Below are 13419 nucleotides of genomic sequence, written 5' to 3'. Positions count from 1 at the left end.
ACTCATAAAAAAACCCGAACCCGGATCCAAAGGCTTCGGTTGTCACAGCTGGAAACAGCCTGTCACCAACGGAGAGTCTCTCTCCTCTCTCTCGCCTTCTTCTCTCTCTAATCTTTTTTTTTTTTTCCTCCTCTCTATCTCTCCTCTCCTTCTTCTTCCTTTCTCCTCCTTCCCTTTCTCTGTTTTATTTTTTGCTTCGTTTCCTCATTTCTTTCCTCCGATTCTTAGGTTTTTTTAACCCGTCTCTCCGCTCAGATCTTCCCCGTTTCAAAACTCTTTTGGATCCAGATTCTCCTCCTTGTAAGCCTCTCTTTTTTCACCAGTTTCTTTCATAAAAAATTTGGTTCCTTTTTTTTTCTGATGGGTCTTGTTGTTCCCTTTGTTTAGATCTAAAAGTTTTGATTTTTTTTTGTATTTGCATTATTGGGTATTTGATTGTTTTGACTTGGTTGTTCTGTGTTTGAAGTTTTGTGTATATAATCTCTTAAAAGGTTATGACTTGGCTTTTATATTTGTCAATTTATGAAATCGGTTTGTGTGGGAATCGTCTTAATCTTGAAGGTTATGCCTCTTTTTTTAATTACCCGTGATGATAGAATGTATAATTTAAATCTTTGAAGATGTTGTTGTCTTGTATTCAGATCTAGGGTAAGATGTTTTGTTAGATCTTTGCTTCAATTTTTGGTAAAGGTTTTGATCCTTTTTGGTTTTGTTTCAGTTTATGTAGGTAACACGCATATCAAGTGTTAAGGGTCAAGATCACAAAAAGTTATATCGGGTGATCTGGGCTGCTTCGTTTGTAATCCTAAAAAAAAAAGCTAATTGGTGGACTTTTGATAGCTTTCGTATGGTTGTGAGTTGAAAGGTTCTTACTTTTTTTTATATTCATCGATGAGTAGTTACTAATCTGGAAAATATTGTTGGGAGAGAAAGGCACATTTTACTGCTGCTGCTAGAGAACTTTTCTGCATCCATGCTGGTAGAGAGCATGCGTGGATACTGTGTTTTGGGTGATGCCCCTGACAAAATTAGTTCCCGATGCATTCGGCGTTGTGACGATATGTCTAGTCGCTCTGCTACTTCTTTTGGGTCTCCTTTGCATCGCTTACTCCTTCTACTTCCAGTCTCACGTTCGTAAGCAAGGGTATATTCAACTTGGTTACTTCAGTGGTCCCTGGATTATCCGAATCACATTCATTCTTTTTGCTATCTGGTGGGCTGTTGGTGAGATTTTTCGTTTGAGTTTGTTGAGGCGTCACAGAAGGCTGTTGAGCGGCTTGGATCTGAGATGGCAAGAAAACGTCTGCAAGTGGTACATCGTTTCCAATCTAGGATTTGCGGAGCCTTGCCTCTTTCTGACTCTCATGTTTCTTCTGCGTGCTCCCTTGAAGATGGAGTCAGGGGCTCTGAGCGGGAAATGGAACAGGAATACAGCGGGTTATATTATTCTTTATTGTCTCCCGATGCTTGCTCTTCAACTTGCGGTTGTGTTATCCGAGTCCCGCCTAAATGGTGGTAGCGGCTCTTATGTAACGCTGCCACATGACTTCACAAGAACGTATTCCCGAGTTTATATTGATCATGATGAGGTCGCCTTATGCACATATCCTCTACTGAGTACCATCATTCTTGGTGTGTTTGCAGCCGTCCTAACAGCTTACTTGTTTTGGCTTGGAAGGCAGATTCTGAAACTTGTCATTAACAAGCGTTTACAGAAGAGAGTATACACTTTGATATTCTCGGTCTCGAGTTTCCTGCCTTTAAGGATTGTTATGCTCTGTTTGTCGGTTCTCACAGCAGCAGACAAGATTATATTCGAAGCCCTTTCTTTCTTGGCCTTCCTCTCCCTCTTCTGCTTTTCCGTGGTATCCATTTGCTTGCTTGTCTACTTCCCGGTTTCAGATTCCATGGCCCTGAGAGGTCTAAGGGACACGGATGAAGAGGATACAGCTGTGACCGAAGAACGCAGTGGTGCTCTGTTACTTGCACCAAATAATTCGCAAACCGATGAGGGCTTGAGCTTAAGAGGTCGGAGAGACTCGGGATCATCTACACAGGAGAGGTATGTGGAACTGAGCCTATTTCTTGAAGGTGAGAACTAAAAAGCGCCAAAAGCTGTTTCTATTTGGCTTTTTGGCAATGTACAGATTCCTGGTGAAACAAGCAGAGAGAGAGAGAGGGATAAAGAAGTATGAGAATATGTTTGCGCAAAAAAGGCATAATTTCAGTTTTGTGGCAAAGACACTTTGACTGTAAAGGAGGGTTTAAGGGGGGTTTACTCTTTGTGAGGGTTTGTTGTTTGAAATGTTTTCTGCTTGATGGATCATATTTTTGTACCTTTATTATGTGATCAATTTTGATTTAGAAAAAAAAAACACACAAAGCAAAACTAATGAGCCTTTTACCCTCTTCTCTTCGTTCTCATGAACAAACCTCTTCCCTTAGTTCTCAAGAACAAACCTCTTCTATAACTTATGATGGCACCTATGATGTCCGAGCATATGTAATTTTAACTTGGGGAACAAAAAGTTTTGAACGTATTTCTTATGATGGCATCGAGAGATCATCAAGCACCTATGATGTCCGAGCATATAACTTCGTTCTCATGACGGTTTTATATAAGGTTTTAACAATCTTCTCATCTATATCTTTCTAACTTTGTAAGTGCCACACGTTGGTAGTGTTAGCTTGAAATCAAGTTCCAATGGTCATTAAGTAAAATAAGTAACCCAAAATATTGAACAAATTGACTACTCCAGATCACTTCCACCTAATAACCATTACCATCCGTGCACTAACATCACTTGGTTTAGTAACAGCAAATTAAATGTGTTCTCATCAGAAGGCAAAAAGGGAACGATCTCTCTAACCTCCAGAATAACACATTACTCGAAGAAATTCTGGAACTTACAAGTTTTCTCATATTACACAGCCTAAATCTCTACCTAAAGGATAACAACAAGACAAGCAAGAGCATCCAATCCATTGAGCCACATCATCGTTTACTTCTCTTGATGCCTGCCAATTCTTTTCACCTGAAATACAAGATCAACCATTCTGTTTGAATCCAAGCTCAATTTAGGACCCCTTATGAAGAATCCATATGATTCCCTTTAAGAAAAAGAAAAACACAACAAGCAAAGACATGTGGCCCATCACTTAATCTTTATGTATGTGTTAATGGGGTCTTAACTTCCTACCTTGAATACACCGGGCTATTATGCACATGTCTCTAATCATTCTACCTACACTGAAAAATCTACACCTATGATATTACTATCATCCATAATAAAAGAAAATACTATGCATTCAGAGATACAACACACCAGCTTTCAAACCAGTAGGCTTTCTTGTATATCTTGTATAGCTTAAGCATTCAGACAGGAACAAAAGAAGCAGGTTTACCTGAACCATGCCTGAAGGGACTACATCTAGGCTGGAAGACATGGTGCTGCATCCTCCTCACCTAAAGACACAACATAAGGCTTAACTTTGAATGTCTCAGTTATCGTATAGCTGAGCTCGTAAATCACCGCTTTCGTCCCAAAAATACTAAACCTTCCTGCGCTGTTGTAAGCAACCTTGGCATCAGCACCCTTCCTGTAAACTACTCTGGCCCGGTTATTTTCCTTGTCAACTTCAGTTTGCGACTCCCTTATTGGTCCAAAATGCCTAAACATTTTACTCAGGCTCTTCTCAGGAGGTATAGTATCCGCTTCAGAAAACTTCATTACAAGTTCAGCTGGTGCATTCTCATCAAAGTTTGCCGGTTTGTCTGAGACTGAAAGAGGAATATGGATCTGAGTCTGTCGTCTTTTGTATGGTCGACGAGTTCTTTGAACCTGAGCAGGTTTCAACTCAACTGGCACAACTTGATAATTTCCTTTCTCGGTTGGTGGTGTCTGCTCTTCACCACCATTATGGATCACTCTGTCAGTCCAGTATGTGTCTCCCATTTCCTCAAACTCGAATGCTTCAGTTCCTGCTACATCAGAATTGGATGGTCTACCTCTTTTTTTGCCCACCTTTTCTGGGGGACCTTGCTGCAAAGCCGAGGAGTTTCGGAAATCTAAGAAAAAACCAGCAGCAATTTCAGATACAACGTTCTCTTTATCAGGGTCTGTTGCTGCATAGTGAAGCTGGGTCACAAAGCTCTCAACAGAGAGAGTTTCATCATCAGAGTTACTACCCTTCAAAACTAAAGAAGATCCTGTCATCTGACTAGCAGCTCTGGCTATGCACGCACCAATCTTAAAGGAGGGCCTTTCTGCAAAAGACACCTTTGCCAATGAGACAGTCTTCGTACCTTCTCCTGGTGAATCCTCACTCAGGACATCAGCCTTTCGTTTCACACCATTGGTCTTAACATCAGAACCAGCTTCATCATCAGCAAAAGCAGAATTACTGGGATCTTCTTCCATTCCTGTATCTTCCTTTTGGTTTGGATCGATACTTCGGAATTCACGAGTTATGATGTCCTCTGCCTCTATCACTGCATCTTTTTGATCTGCCGTTTTCGTATCCAAGCATTCATGATCTTTACTTTCTTTAGATCCCAAAATTGCATCAGAGGCCTCTTGTGAGCAATCTGTAGCAGCAGCTGGAGATTGCGCTCCAGAAGCAACAGGTGCTTCACTGGATCCATTTTCAATAGCAACCGTGGCAGCTTTCTTATCCTCTTTCAAAGAGACATTCCTGGTGTCGGTTTTAAGGTCTTGTATATTCCCTGACCAAGATGATACACCACTGAAATCAATAAAGTTGGTAATATCAGAAGTTGGATCAAAAAGAGCATTATGATCCAACGGTTCAACTTCACCTGGAGCAGCATCTTCAGAGGGACTGTTTGGGTTTGCTAAATCAGCATTATCTTTCGGTTCGTCAATTGCCATTTCACTTACCACATCAGCTTCAGCAACTGGAGGAATATCTTGGGTTTGTACTACACCCGCAGAGTCATCGCAAGCACTACTATCCAAAGCTTCACCTACTTTAACATCATCTTCCACCAGTTCCTCTGCCGCATAATCAATCTCCGTGGCTTCTCCTTTTTCTTCTTCATTGGTTATTTTTTCTTCATCATTTACTTCAGCAGCAGAGCTAGCTTCCAAAACAGTATCTTTAGTATCTGATCCCACATTCTCTTCATTTTCTTGTTTGCTATCAACACCCATTCTTTTATCATCCTCTTCGATATTGTTTGTGGATTGCTTCTCTTGGTCAGCTTTCTTTTCAGCAACAGAAAGCATCTCGGCACCTACTGAACTTTGCTCAACTTCACAACTTGCCTTGTCATCAGCAGTTACCTCATTCACACCAGAGATTACACTTTGCCCTTCTCCTGCACTCTTAACTTGAGACTTAGCAGCCGTCTCACCATTCATCTCCACCTCAGCATCTCCATCAATTTGAGGCTCCGTGATAGCAGCATCAGTCAGTGCAACATCATCACCAACGCTATCTTTAGTCTCCTCAACATCATCTTTATCAGCTTTCACATCAGAAACCAAATTATCCTTATTGCCATCTTCTACATCTGAATCCGAAACCTGTACCGTGTTGTTTGTATCCTCACCATCTAGGGTTTCAGTTTTAGAAGATATACCTAATCCCTTAGCAGCTTCTTCTTCTTCCTCCATGGATTCACCAATGAACTCACTCTCCTCTCTCTGTTCCTCCATTGAAACTATCTGAGCTGCAGCTCAAAGATGGATCTTTTAAACACACAAATTGCGAAACTTGGGGGAATGGGTATTCACAATTAGGATGAAAAGTTGCAGATTTCGACGGAATCAACAACGAGAAAGCTCAACTTTTTTTTGGGAATTTACCTCTTTAAGATGTTGCGAGGATCGGAGAGTGGTAAAGAAACACAAAAGGGAAGAGCTTTGTGGTGAGAAGAAGAAGAAGAAAGAGAAAAAACCTTCGATCCGATTTACTCGAACCAGCTTACTTTTATTTTTTAGACATGACCCCTCACTTTTTATCATGTTTTGTTTTTAAGATTAAACTTTTCAAAGGGGGCTGAAATAACCCTTTCAGTTATGCTGTAATTGTGCACTTTGAGTTTAAAATGGGTGCTAATTAAAGAACGTTTTCTTTGTTCAAAAAAAAACTTTGCCATTTTAAAAACTAGAAAATATATATATATTTGAGTCTAGAGTAAGGGTGAACTTTTCAATTCACTTCTCTTATTTTAGCTAATCAAAATATGATATCTAAAAAAAATAAATATAATATAATTTTAATATTAGCAAACAAAAAATATGTTATAGAATTATGTAGAGCCCCTGATTAAGAAATCGCTAGGCGCTAGTCGGGCGGCGAGGATAGGCCTAGCGCCTAGCAAAAAAATCGGAGATTAAATGGGGATTAATCGGGGACTAGTTTTTATATAAATTTTAGTATATTTTTATAATTTTAATAATATATATTTAAATCTTATAAAACAAAAACATTAATACATGATTACATTCCAAAAAAAGAAGTAGAAGTCGAGAGAAGAAGAAGAAGAAAAAACGTTCTCAAATCAATTTTTACTCACAAAAAGCATGCTTTAAGGTCCAAAACGTTTTTAATCAAATAAATACCCAACTATTAAATAAATCAGATCAATTTTTACTCAGAACAATGGGCTTTGAGGTCCAAAACGTTTTTTAACCAAATAAATATCTAATTTTTGAAACAATAAATCGGCGATTTTTGTCAAAAATCGGATAATTCGGAGATCAATCGGTAAACTGATTTTGTTAACCGATTACACATTAAACCCGGCGGTATACCACTGCCTAACGATTATATGCCCAATTAATCGGCTAGGCGCCCGATTTTTGAAACACGGTGTAGAGCTAACAGTCGAAGACTTGAACTTGGAAGCATGGGACCTCGGAGACCAGATTAACATAGTTTCAATCCTTGATACTTGAGAGCTCATCAAGTACTCCATCATATCCACCATCTCCATCGTATCCACCATCTAGAGTCACTAATATGAAATTTCAAAGTAAATGATCTTGCTTGGCCATATTAGTCATTTTCCTTATCCAATCTTTAATTTAAATATATAGATAATTAACAACCAATATGCCAATAGTAACATATGAAAGTACAAAAGTGGAATAAGTGCACATTAATATATTTTAAACATTAAAAAAATTGTGAGAGCAATACTATGGTAATAAAATGGGAGGTTACAGACAAATATATTGTTATATTAATTTTTAACATATCAATATTTGTAAATAATAGGAATGCAATGTGGTTTTTCTTTATACTTTTCTGACTTTTATATTTATACTACATCATCTAAATTTAAATGTTAACTCCATGAATAGTTGCTTAACATGGTCTCTCGTGTCTTAACCTCATTAGAGGTATTTCAAGCTTGAGAGGTATATTGACCAAATCTATTACTGGTTTAGTTTGAGAGCAAGAACTTCGGCTCATTAAGCTATCCCAACAAAGGTTAGCATACATCATCATTCAGTATTGAGTATTCCTACAATGCATTTTATAAAAAAAACAAATGATCAAATTACTTTTATAAATCTTAGTTTAAGATTTAGTGAACTATTTTCTTGTATTCTTTGCACTCTTAATTCAATACTCCCTCCCTCTATATCACAAATGATGATGTTTTAGGATATTTCTTTGTGTCACAAGAGATGATTTTATTTAGTACATTTAATGCATTTTTATTTTCAAAATCAAATAACTATTTTTTTTTTTTTTTTTTTACAATACATAATTCAATGTATGCATGCAATTGAATGACAAATGTTAGAAAAGCACAACTAAATAAGTAGTAAAAGGAGTAGAAAACAAAAGTAATTAACAATAACACATCATTTTTTTTTAATCTGGGTAAAAATTCTAAAACATCATCTTTTCTAATACAGAAGGAGTAACAATTTTAATCAACCCATCAACTTTACTTTCTTCTATTTTTAGTCATTCAGAAAAGAAAAAATGTTGTAATAGAGGTTTAACAACCATTCATGGCAAAATATATTAAAGATACATGTTAATAAAAACCTAGATTTATATATTGACATTTTGAAAACAGTTGAGAGACTCATATTCATTGTCTAATAAAATATTTATATATAAAAAATAAAGATTTTGAATTGTAAAAAAAGAAAAGATCAACCATGTCCAACACACTGAATCATGATAGTTCATTTTTTTGTTTTTGTTGCAGTAGAATCAACGCCACTAAACACGACAAATCTGAAGAAAATATAAAACATGGTTCAAGTATATTTAGCTATGAAGATTAGAAAAGTCACACACACAAAGCCTTCAAAATTCTAAAATATTAAAATCCTACAAAATCCTTCCAAATCCAAGTTCAATACCTCCTTTGTTATTTCGTTACTTGAGTTTCCTTTATGCTCTATAAAGCTTTCAATCTCTGATTGTGATTCTCTCCTTTAAAAGATTCTAGCTAAGATGAATGGTTGGATGCATAGACATCTAAGTCTATAATTAGCACCCATTTTTAACTCAAAGTGCACAAATTGAAAAGTTTAATCTTAAAAACAAAACATGACAAAAAAGTGAGGGGTTATGTCTAAAAAAAAAAGTAAGCTGGTTCGAGTAAATCGGATCGAAGGTGGTTTCTCTCTTTCTTCTTCTCACCACAAAGCTCTTCCCTTTTATGTTTCTTTACCACTCTCCGATCTTCGCAACATCTTAAAGAGGTAAATTCCAAAAAAAAACTTGAGCTTTCTCGTTGCTGATTCCATCGAAATCTGGAACTTTTCATCCTAATTGTGGATACCCATCTCCCAAGTTTCGCAATTTGTTTGTTTAAAAGATCCATCTTTGAGCTGCAGCCCAGATAGCTTCAATGGAGGAACAGAGAGAGGAGAGTGAGTTCGTTGGTGATTCCATTGAGGAGGAAGAAGAAGCTGCTAAGGGATTAGGTATATCTTCTAAAACTGAAACCCTAGATGATGGTGAGGATACAAACAACACGGTACATGTTTCGGATTCAGATGTAGAAGATGGCAATAAGGATAATTTGGTTTCTGATGTGAAAGCTGATGAAGATGTTGCACTGACTGTCACGGACCCTGAAATTGATGGAGATGCTGAGGTGAAGACGGTTGCTAAATCTCAAGTTAAGAGTGGAGGAGAAGGGGAAACTGTAATCTCTGGTGGGAATGAGGTAACTGCTAATGACAAGGCAAGTTGTGAAGTTGAGGATAGTGGTGATGCTGAACAAAATGTTCACTCTGAAAAGTCCCAGCAAAGTTCAGTAGATGCAGAGATGGTTTCTGTTACTGAAAAGAAAGCTGACCAAGAGAAGCAATCCACAAAGAATCTCGAAGAGACTGTGGGATCCGAGACCAAAGATGCTGAGCAAGTAAATCCAGGTACTGTTTTGGAAGCTAGCTCTGCTGCTGAAGTAAATGATGAAGAAAAAATAACCAATGAAGAAGAAAAAGGAGAAGCCACGGAGATTGATTATGCGGCAGAGGAACTGGTGGAAGATGATGTTAAAGTAGGTGAAGCTTTGGATAGTAGTGCTTGCGATGACTCTGCGGGTGTAGTACAAACCCAAGATATTCCTCCAGTTGCTGAAGCTGATGTGGTAAGTGAAATGGCAATTGACGAACCGAAAGATAATGCTGATTTAGCAAACCCAAACAGTCCCTCTGAAGATGCTGCTCCAGGTGAAGTTGAACCGTTGGATCATAATGCTCTTTTTGATCCAACTTCTGATATTACCAACTTTATTGATTTCAGTGGTGTATCATCTTGGTCAGGGAATATACAAGACCTTAAAACCGACACCAGGAATGTCTCTTTGAAAGAGGATAAGAAAGCTGCCACGGTTGCTATTGAAAATGGATCCAGTGAAGCACCTGTTGCTTCTGGAGCGCAATCTCCAGCTGCTGCTACAGATTGCTCACAAGAGGCCTCTGATGCAATTTTGGGATCTAAAGAAAGTAAAGATCATGAATGCTTGGATACGAAAACGGCAGATCAAAAAGATGCAGTGATAGAGGCAGAGGACATCATAACTCGTGAATTCCGAAGTATCGATCCAAACCAAAAGGAAGATACAGGAATGGAAGAAGATCCCAGTAATTCTGCTTTTGCTGATGATGAAGCTGGTTCTGATGTTAAGACCAATGGTGTGAAACGAAAGGCTGATGTCCTGAGTGAGGATTCACCAGGAGAAGGTACGAAGACTGTCTCATTGGCAAAGGTGTCTTTTGCAGAAAGGCCCTCCTTTAAGATTGGTGCGTGCATAGCCAGAGCTGCTAGTCAGATGACAGGATCTTCTTTAGTTTTGAAGGGTAGTAACTCTGATGATGAAACTCTCTCTGTTGAGAGCTTTGTGACCCAGCTTCACTATGCAGCAACAGACCCTGATAAAGAGAACGTTGTATCTGAAATTGCTGCTGGTTTTTTCTTAGATTTCCGAAACTCCTCGGCTTTGCAGCAAGGTCCCCCAGAAAAGGTGGGCAAAAAAAGAGGTAGACCATCCAATTCTGATGTAGCAGGAACTGAAGCATTCGAGTTTGAGGAAATGGGAGACACATACTGGACTGACAGAGTGATCCATAATGGTGGTGAAGAGCAGACACCACCAACCGAGAAAGGAAATTATCAAGTTGTGCCAGTTGAGTTGAAACCTGCTCAGGTTCAAAGAACTCGTCGACCATACAAAAGACGACAGACTCAGATCCATATTCCTCTTTCAGTCTCAGACAAACCGGCAAACTTTGATGAGAATGCACCAGCTGAACTTGTAATGAAGTTTTCTGAAGCGGATACTATACCTCCTGAGAAGAGCCTGAGTAAAATGTTTAGGCATTTTGGACCAATAAGGGAGTCGCAAACTGAAGTTGACAAGGAAAATAACCGGGCCAGAGTAGTTTACAGGAAGGGTGCTGATGCCAAGGTTGCTTACAACAGCGCAGGAAGGTTTAGTATTTTTGGGACGAAAGCGGTGATTTACGAGCTCAGCTATACGATAACTGAGACATTCAAAGTTAAGCCTTATGTTGTGTCTTTAGGTGAGGAGGATGCAGCACCATGTCTTCCAGCCTAGATGTAGTCCCTTCAGGCATGGTTCAGGTAAACCTGCTTCTTTTGTTCCTGTCTGAATGCTTAAGCTATACAAGATATACAAGAAAGCCTACTGGTTTGAAAGCTGGTGTGTTGTATCTCTGAATGCATAGTTTTTTCTTTTTTTGTCTTTTATTATGGATGGCAGTAATAACATAGGTGTAGATTTGTCAGGGTAGGTAAAATTAGAAGAGGCATATGCATAATAGCCCGGTAGATTCAAGCTAGTAAGTTAAGACCCCATTAACACATACATAAAGATTAAGTGATGAGCTATGTCTTTGTTTTTCTTTTTCTTAATGGGAATTATATTGATTCTTCATAAGCTTGTTGAAGAATGGTTGATCTTGAGTTTGGATTCAAAAAGAATAGTTGATCTTTTATTTCAGGTGAAAAGTATCGGCAGGCATCAAGAGAAGTAAACGATGATGTGGCTCAATGGATTGGATGCTCGTACTTGTGTTGTTGTTATCCTTTAGGTAGAGATTTAGGCTGTGTAATATGAGAAAACTACGTTTCAGGATTCTTCGAATATCTGTTATTGTGGAGGTTATAGAGATAGTTCCTTTTTTATCTTCTGATGTTAGGACACTGATGGTAATGGTTATTACTTATTAGGTGAAGTGATGTGGAACAGTCAATTTGTTTAATATGTGGGTTACTTATTTTACTTAATGACCATTGGAACTTGATTTCAAGCTACCACCACCTACGAATGTCACTTGGACATTTTAGTCCCGGACCAGACAAAGTCACAAAGATATAAATGAGCAGATTGTGAAAGCCTTATATAAAGCCGTCATATTCTATTCGAAAAATTAAAATTATAAATGCTCGGACATCATAGGTGCCTGATGATCTCTCAATGTCATGAGTTCGAAGAAAAAAGGGTAAAAAGGCTGATTAGTTCAGGGCCGTGGAATCTGAAACCAGGAAGTAAACAAGCAAGCACATGGATACCACGGGAATGCAGAAGAGGGAGAAGAAAGCCAAGAAAGAGAGGGCTTCAAATATAGTATTGTCAGAGCATAACAATCCTTAATCAATATTAACTCATGTTCTTGTAAATCATGTGGCAGCTTTACATAAGAGCCACTAACACCATTTAATCGGGACTCGGATAAACACAACAGCAAGTTGAAGAGCAAGCATTGGGTACTTGAATTTTCAAGACGGGTACAAGCCGAGTAGCGAGTACGAAGCGGGTGACGAGTAATTATGCCTAGGCCTAACTATATATATCAGAAATCACCACCAAAACCCTATGTACGCAAAAAAAAAAAAAAAAAAAAAATTATAAACGTATTAACCATTTTCCCTCTGTTTTCTTACTCGAATATGACAGATCTGAAGCCGAGTTTATGAATAAGGTTGTGAAGGCGGTAGAGGAAGTTTTAACCACCATTCAATCTGATGAAGGTAAAAGAAGGCAATTGTGTGGAGAATGTGAAAGCATTTAACGTTCCACTGGCTGTTTTGTCATGGTTTGACATCGGCATTTGAGCTGATTGGTGCAGTGCTCGTGTTACTCACTGAGACTGTTCAATCTGATGAAGGAAGAGAAGATGATCGTGTGAAGAAAGTGAAAACATTTAGCATTCCATTGGCTCTGCCATGGTTATGGTTTGGCTCAGCGTTTGAGCTGATTGGTGCAGTGCTCGGTTTACTCACTGAGACTGCTCACAGGTTGCCTCACCAGCCATGGTTATTCTTGCTAGTCCGGCTGACTCTGTTGTGGCTATTTCCAGCCGTTGGGATGATACGTCTGTTTGAGAAAAGCTTTTGTTTCGAGTTTGTCTCTTTTGTTTTTCTGTGTGGCTTTAATTGCTAACGGAAATAATTCAAATTTGCTTCAGTTGCTTGATGTAGTTCAATTGGAAACACAAGAAGGAATGAACATTTCTCTGAATTCTATCTTTGGATAAAAGATTATACAAGAATACGAATTAGTTATCTTCAGGTGAGTATTTATCCAAGTATGTGTGTAATCTCTGTTCATTTCCAAGTATCTATATCAATACCATTGCACCGAAAATTTGAAACCTTTCTATCTTGACCAGTTTGAAGTGAAGCAGGTTCTGCATAGATCTTTGGTTATATATCTGAAAACGTTGATATCCGTTGAATAGTTGATGTTCTGCCCAAGTCTGTTCTTGCATTGCAATTGAATTTCTTGAGGGAAATGGGTGATGAAGACATTGGCTTTATCAGTTAATCTTCGACTCTATTTTTAGGTTCAAACTAATTCACAGTTACAATTCCAATGGTAGCTTTATAGACCTATCGTTTTGGTGAAGAAAGTATCAAAATGTCTCATACTAACAATTTAAGAGA

The 13419-nt window shown here is 38.3% G+C and overlaps 3 protein-coding genes across 7 annotated transcripts; 2 read left to right on the top strand and 1 right to left on the bottom strand.

Annotated features, from left to right (window-relative positions):
* Positions 1–31: 31 nt before the first annotated feature.
* On the top strand, positions 32–2281 carry LOC104701104 (uncharacterized). The gene is made up of 2 exons (XM_010416745.3): positions 32–300; positions 719–2281. The coding sequence occupies exon 2, from the start codon at positions 1014–1016 to the stop codon at positions 2100–2102; it is 1089 nt and encodes a 362-aa protein (XP_010415047.1). The 5' UTR covers positions 32–300; positions 719–1013; the 3' UTR covers positions 2103–2281.
* Positions 2282–2688: 407 nt separating this feature from the next.
* Positions 2689–6001, bottom strand: LOC104701103 (uncharacterized). 3 transcript variants are annotated; one of them, XM_087458297.1, is made up of 4 exons: positions 5832–5951; positions 4820–5695; positions 3406–4726; positions 2689–3035 (listed from the first exon to the last, which is right to left on the bottom strand). In XM_087458297.1, the coding sequence occupies exons 2-3, from the start codon at positions 5679–5681 to the stop codon at positions 3432–3434; spliced, it is 2157 nt and encodes a 718-aa protein (XP_087314423.1). In that variant the 5' UTR covers positions 5682–5695; positions 5832–5951; the 3' UTR covers positions 2689–3035; positions 3406–3431. The 3 variants fall into 3 exon arrangements, with proteins under 3 accessions (XP_087314423.1, XP_010415045.2, XP_010415044.2); XM_010416743.3 differs by having other exon boundaries at positions 3406–5695; positions 5832–5968; XM_010416742.3 differs by having other exon boundaries at positions 3406–6001.
* A 2269-nt stretch (positions 6002–8270) lies between these two features.
* LOC104701102 (uncharacterized) lies at positions 8271–11787 on the top strand. Of its 3 annotated transcripts, XM_087458296.1 has the most exons (4): positions 8373–8702; positions 8838–9680; positions 9774–11094; positions 11475–11787. In XM_087458296.1, exons 2-3 carry the CDS (start codon positions 8852–8854, stop codon positions 11066–11068), a joined length of 2124 nt encoding a protein of 707 aa, XP_087314422.1. In that variant the 5' UTR covers positions 8373–8702; positions 8838–8851; the 3' UTR covers positions 11069–11094; positions 11475–11787. The 3 variants fall into 3 exon arrangements, with proteins under 3 accessions (XP_010415041.2, XP_087314422.1, XP_010415043.2); XM_010416739.3 differs by having other exon boundaries at positions 8271–8702; positions 8838–11094; XM_010416741.3 differs by having other exon boundaries at positions 8464–9680.
* Positions 11788–13419: the final 1632 nt, after the last annotated feature.

Source organism: Camelina sativa, chromosome 7, assembly GCF_030686135.1.
Source record: "Camelina sativa cultivar CO46 ecotype springtype chromosome 7, ASM3068613v1".
In the NCBI taxonomy this organism is placed as follows: domain Eukaryota; kingdom Viridiplantae; phylum Streptophyta; class Magnoliopsida; order Brassicales; family Brassicaceae; genus Camelina; species Camelina sativa.
Note: the sequence above shows the minus strand (reverse complement) of the source record. Positions and strands in the feature narration are given on the sequence as shown.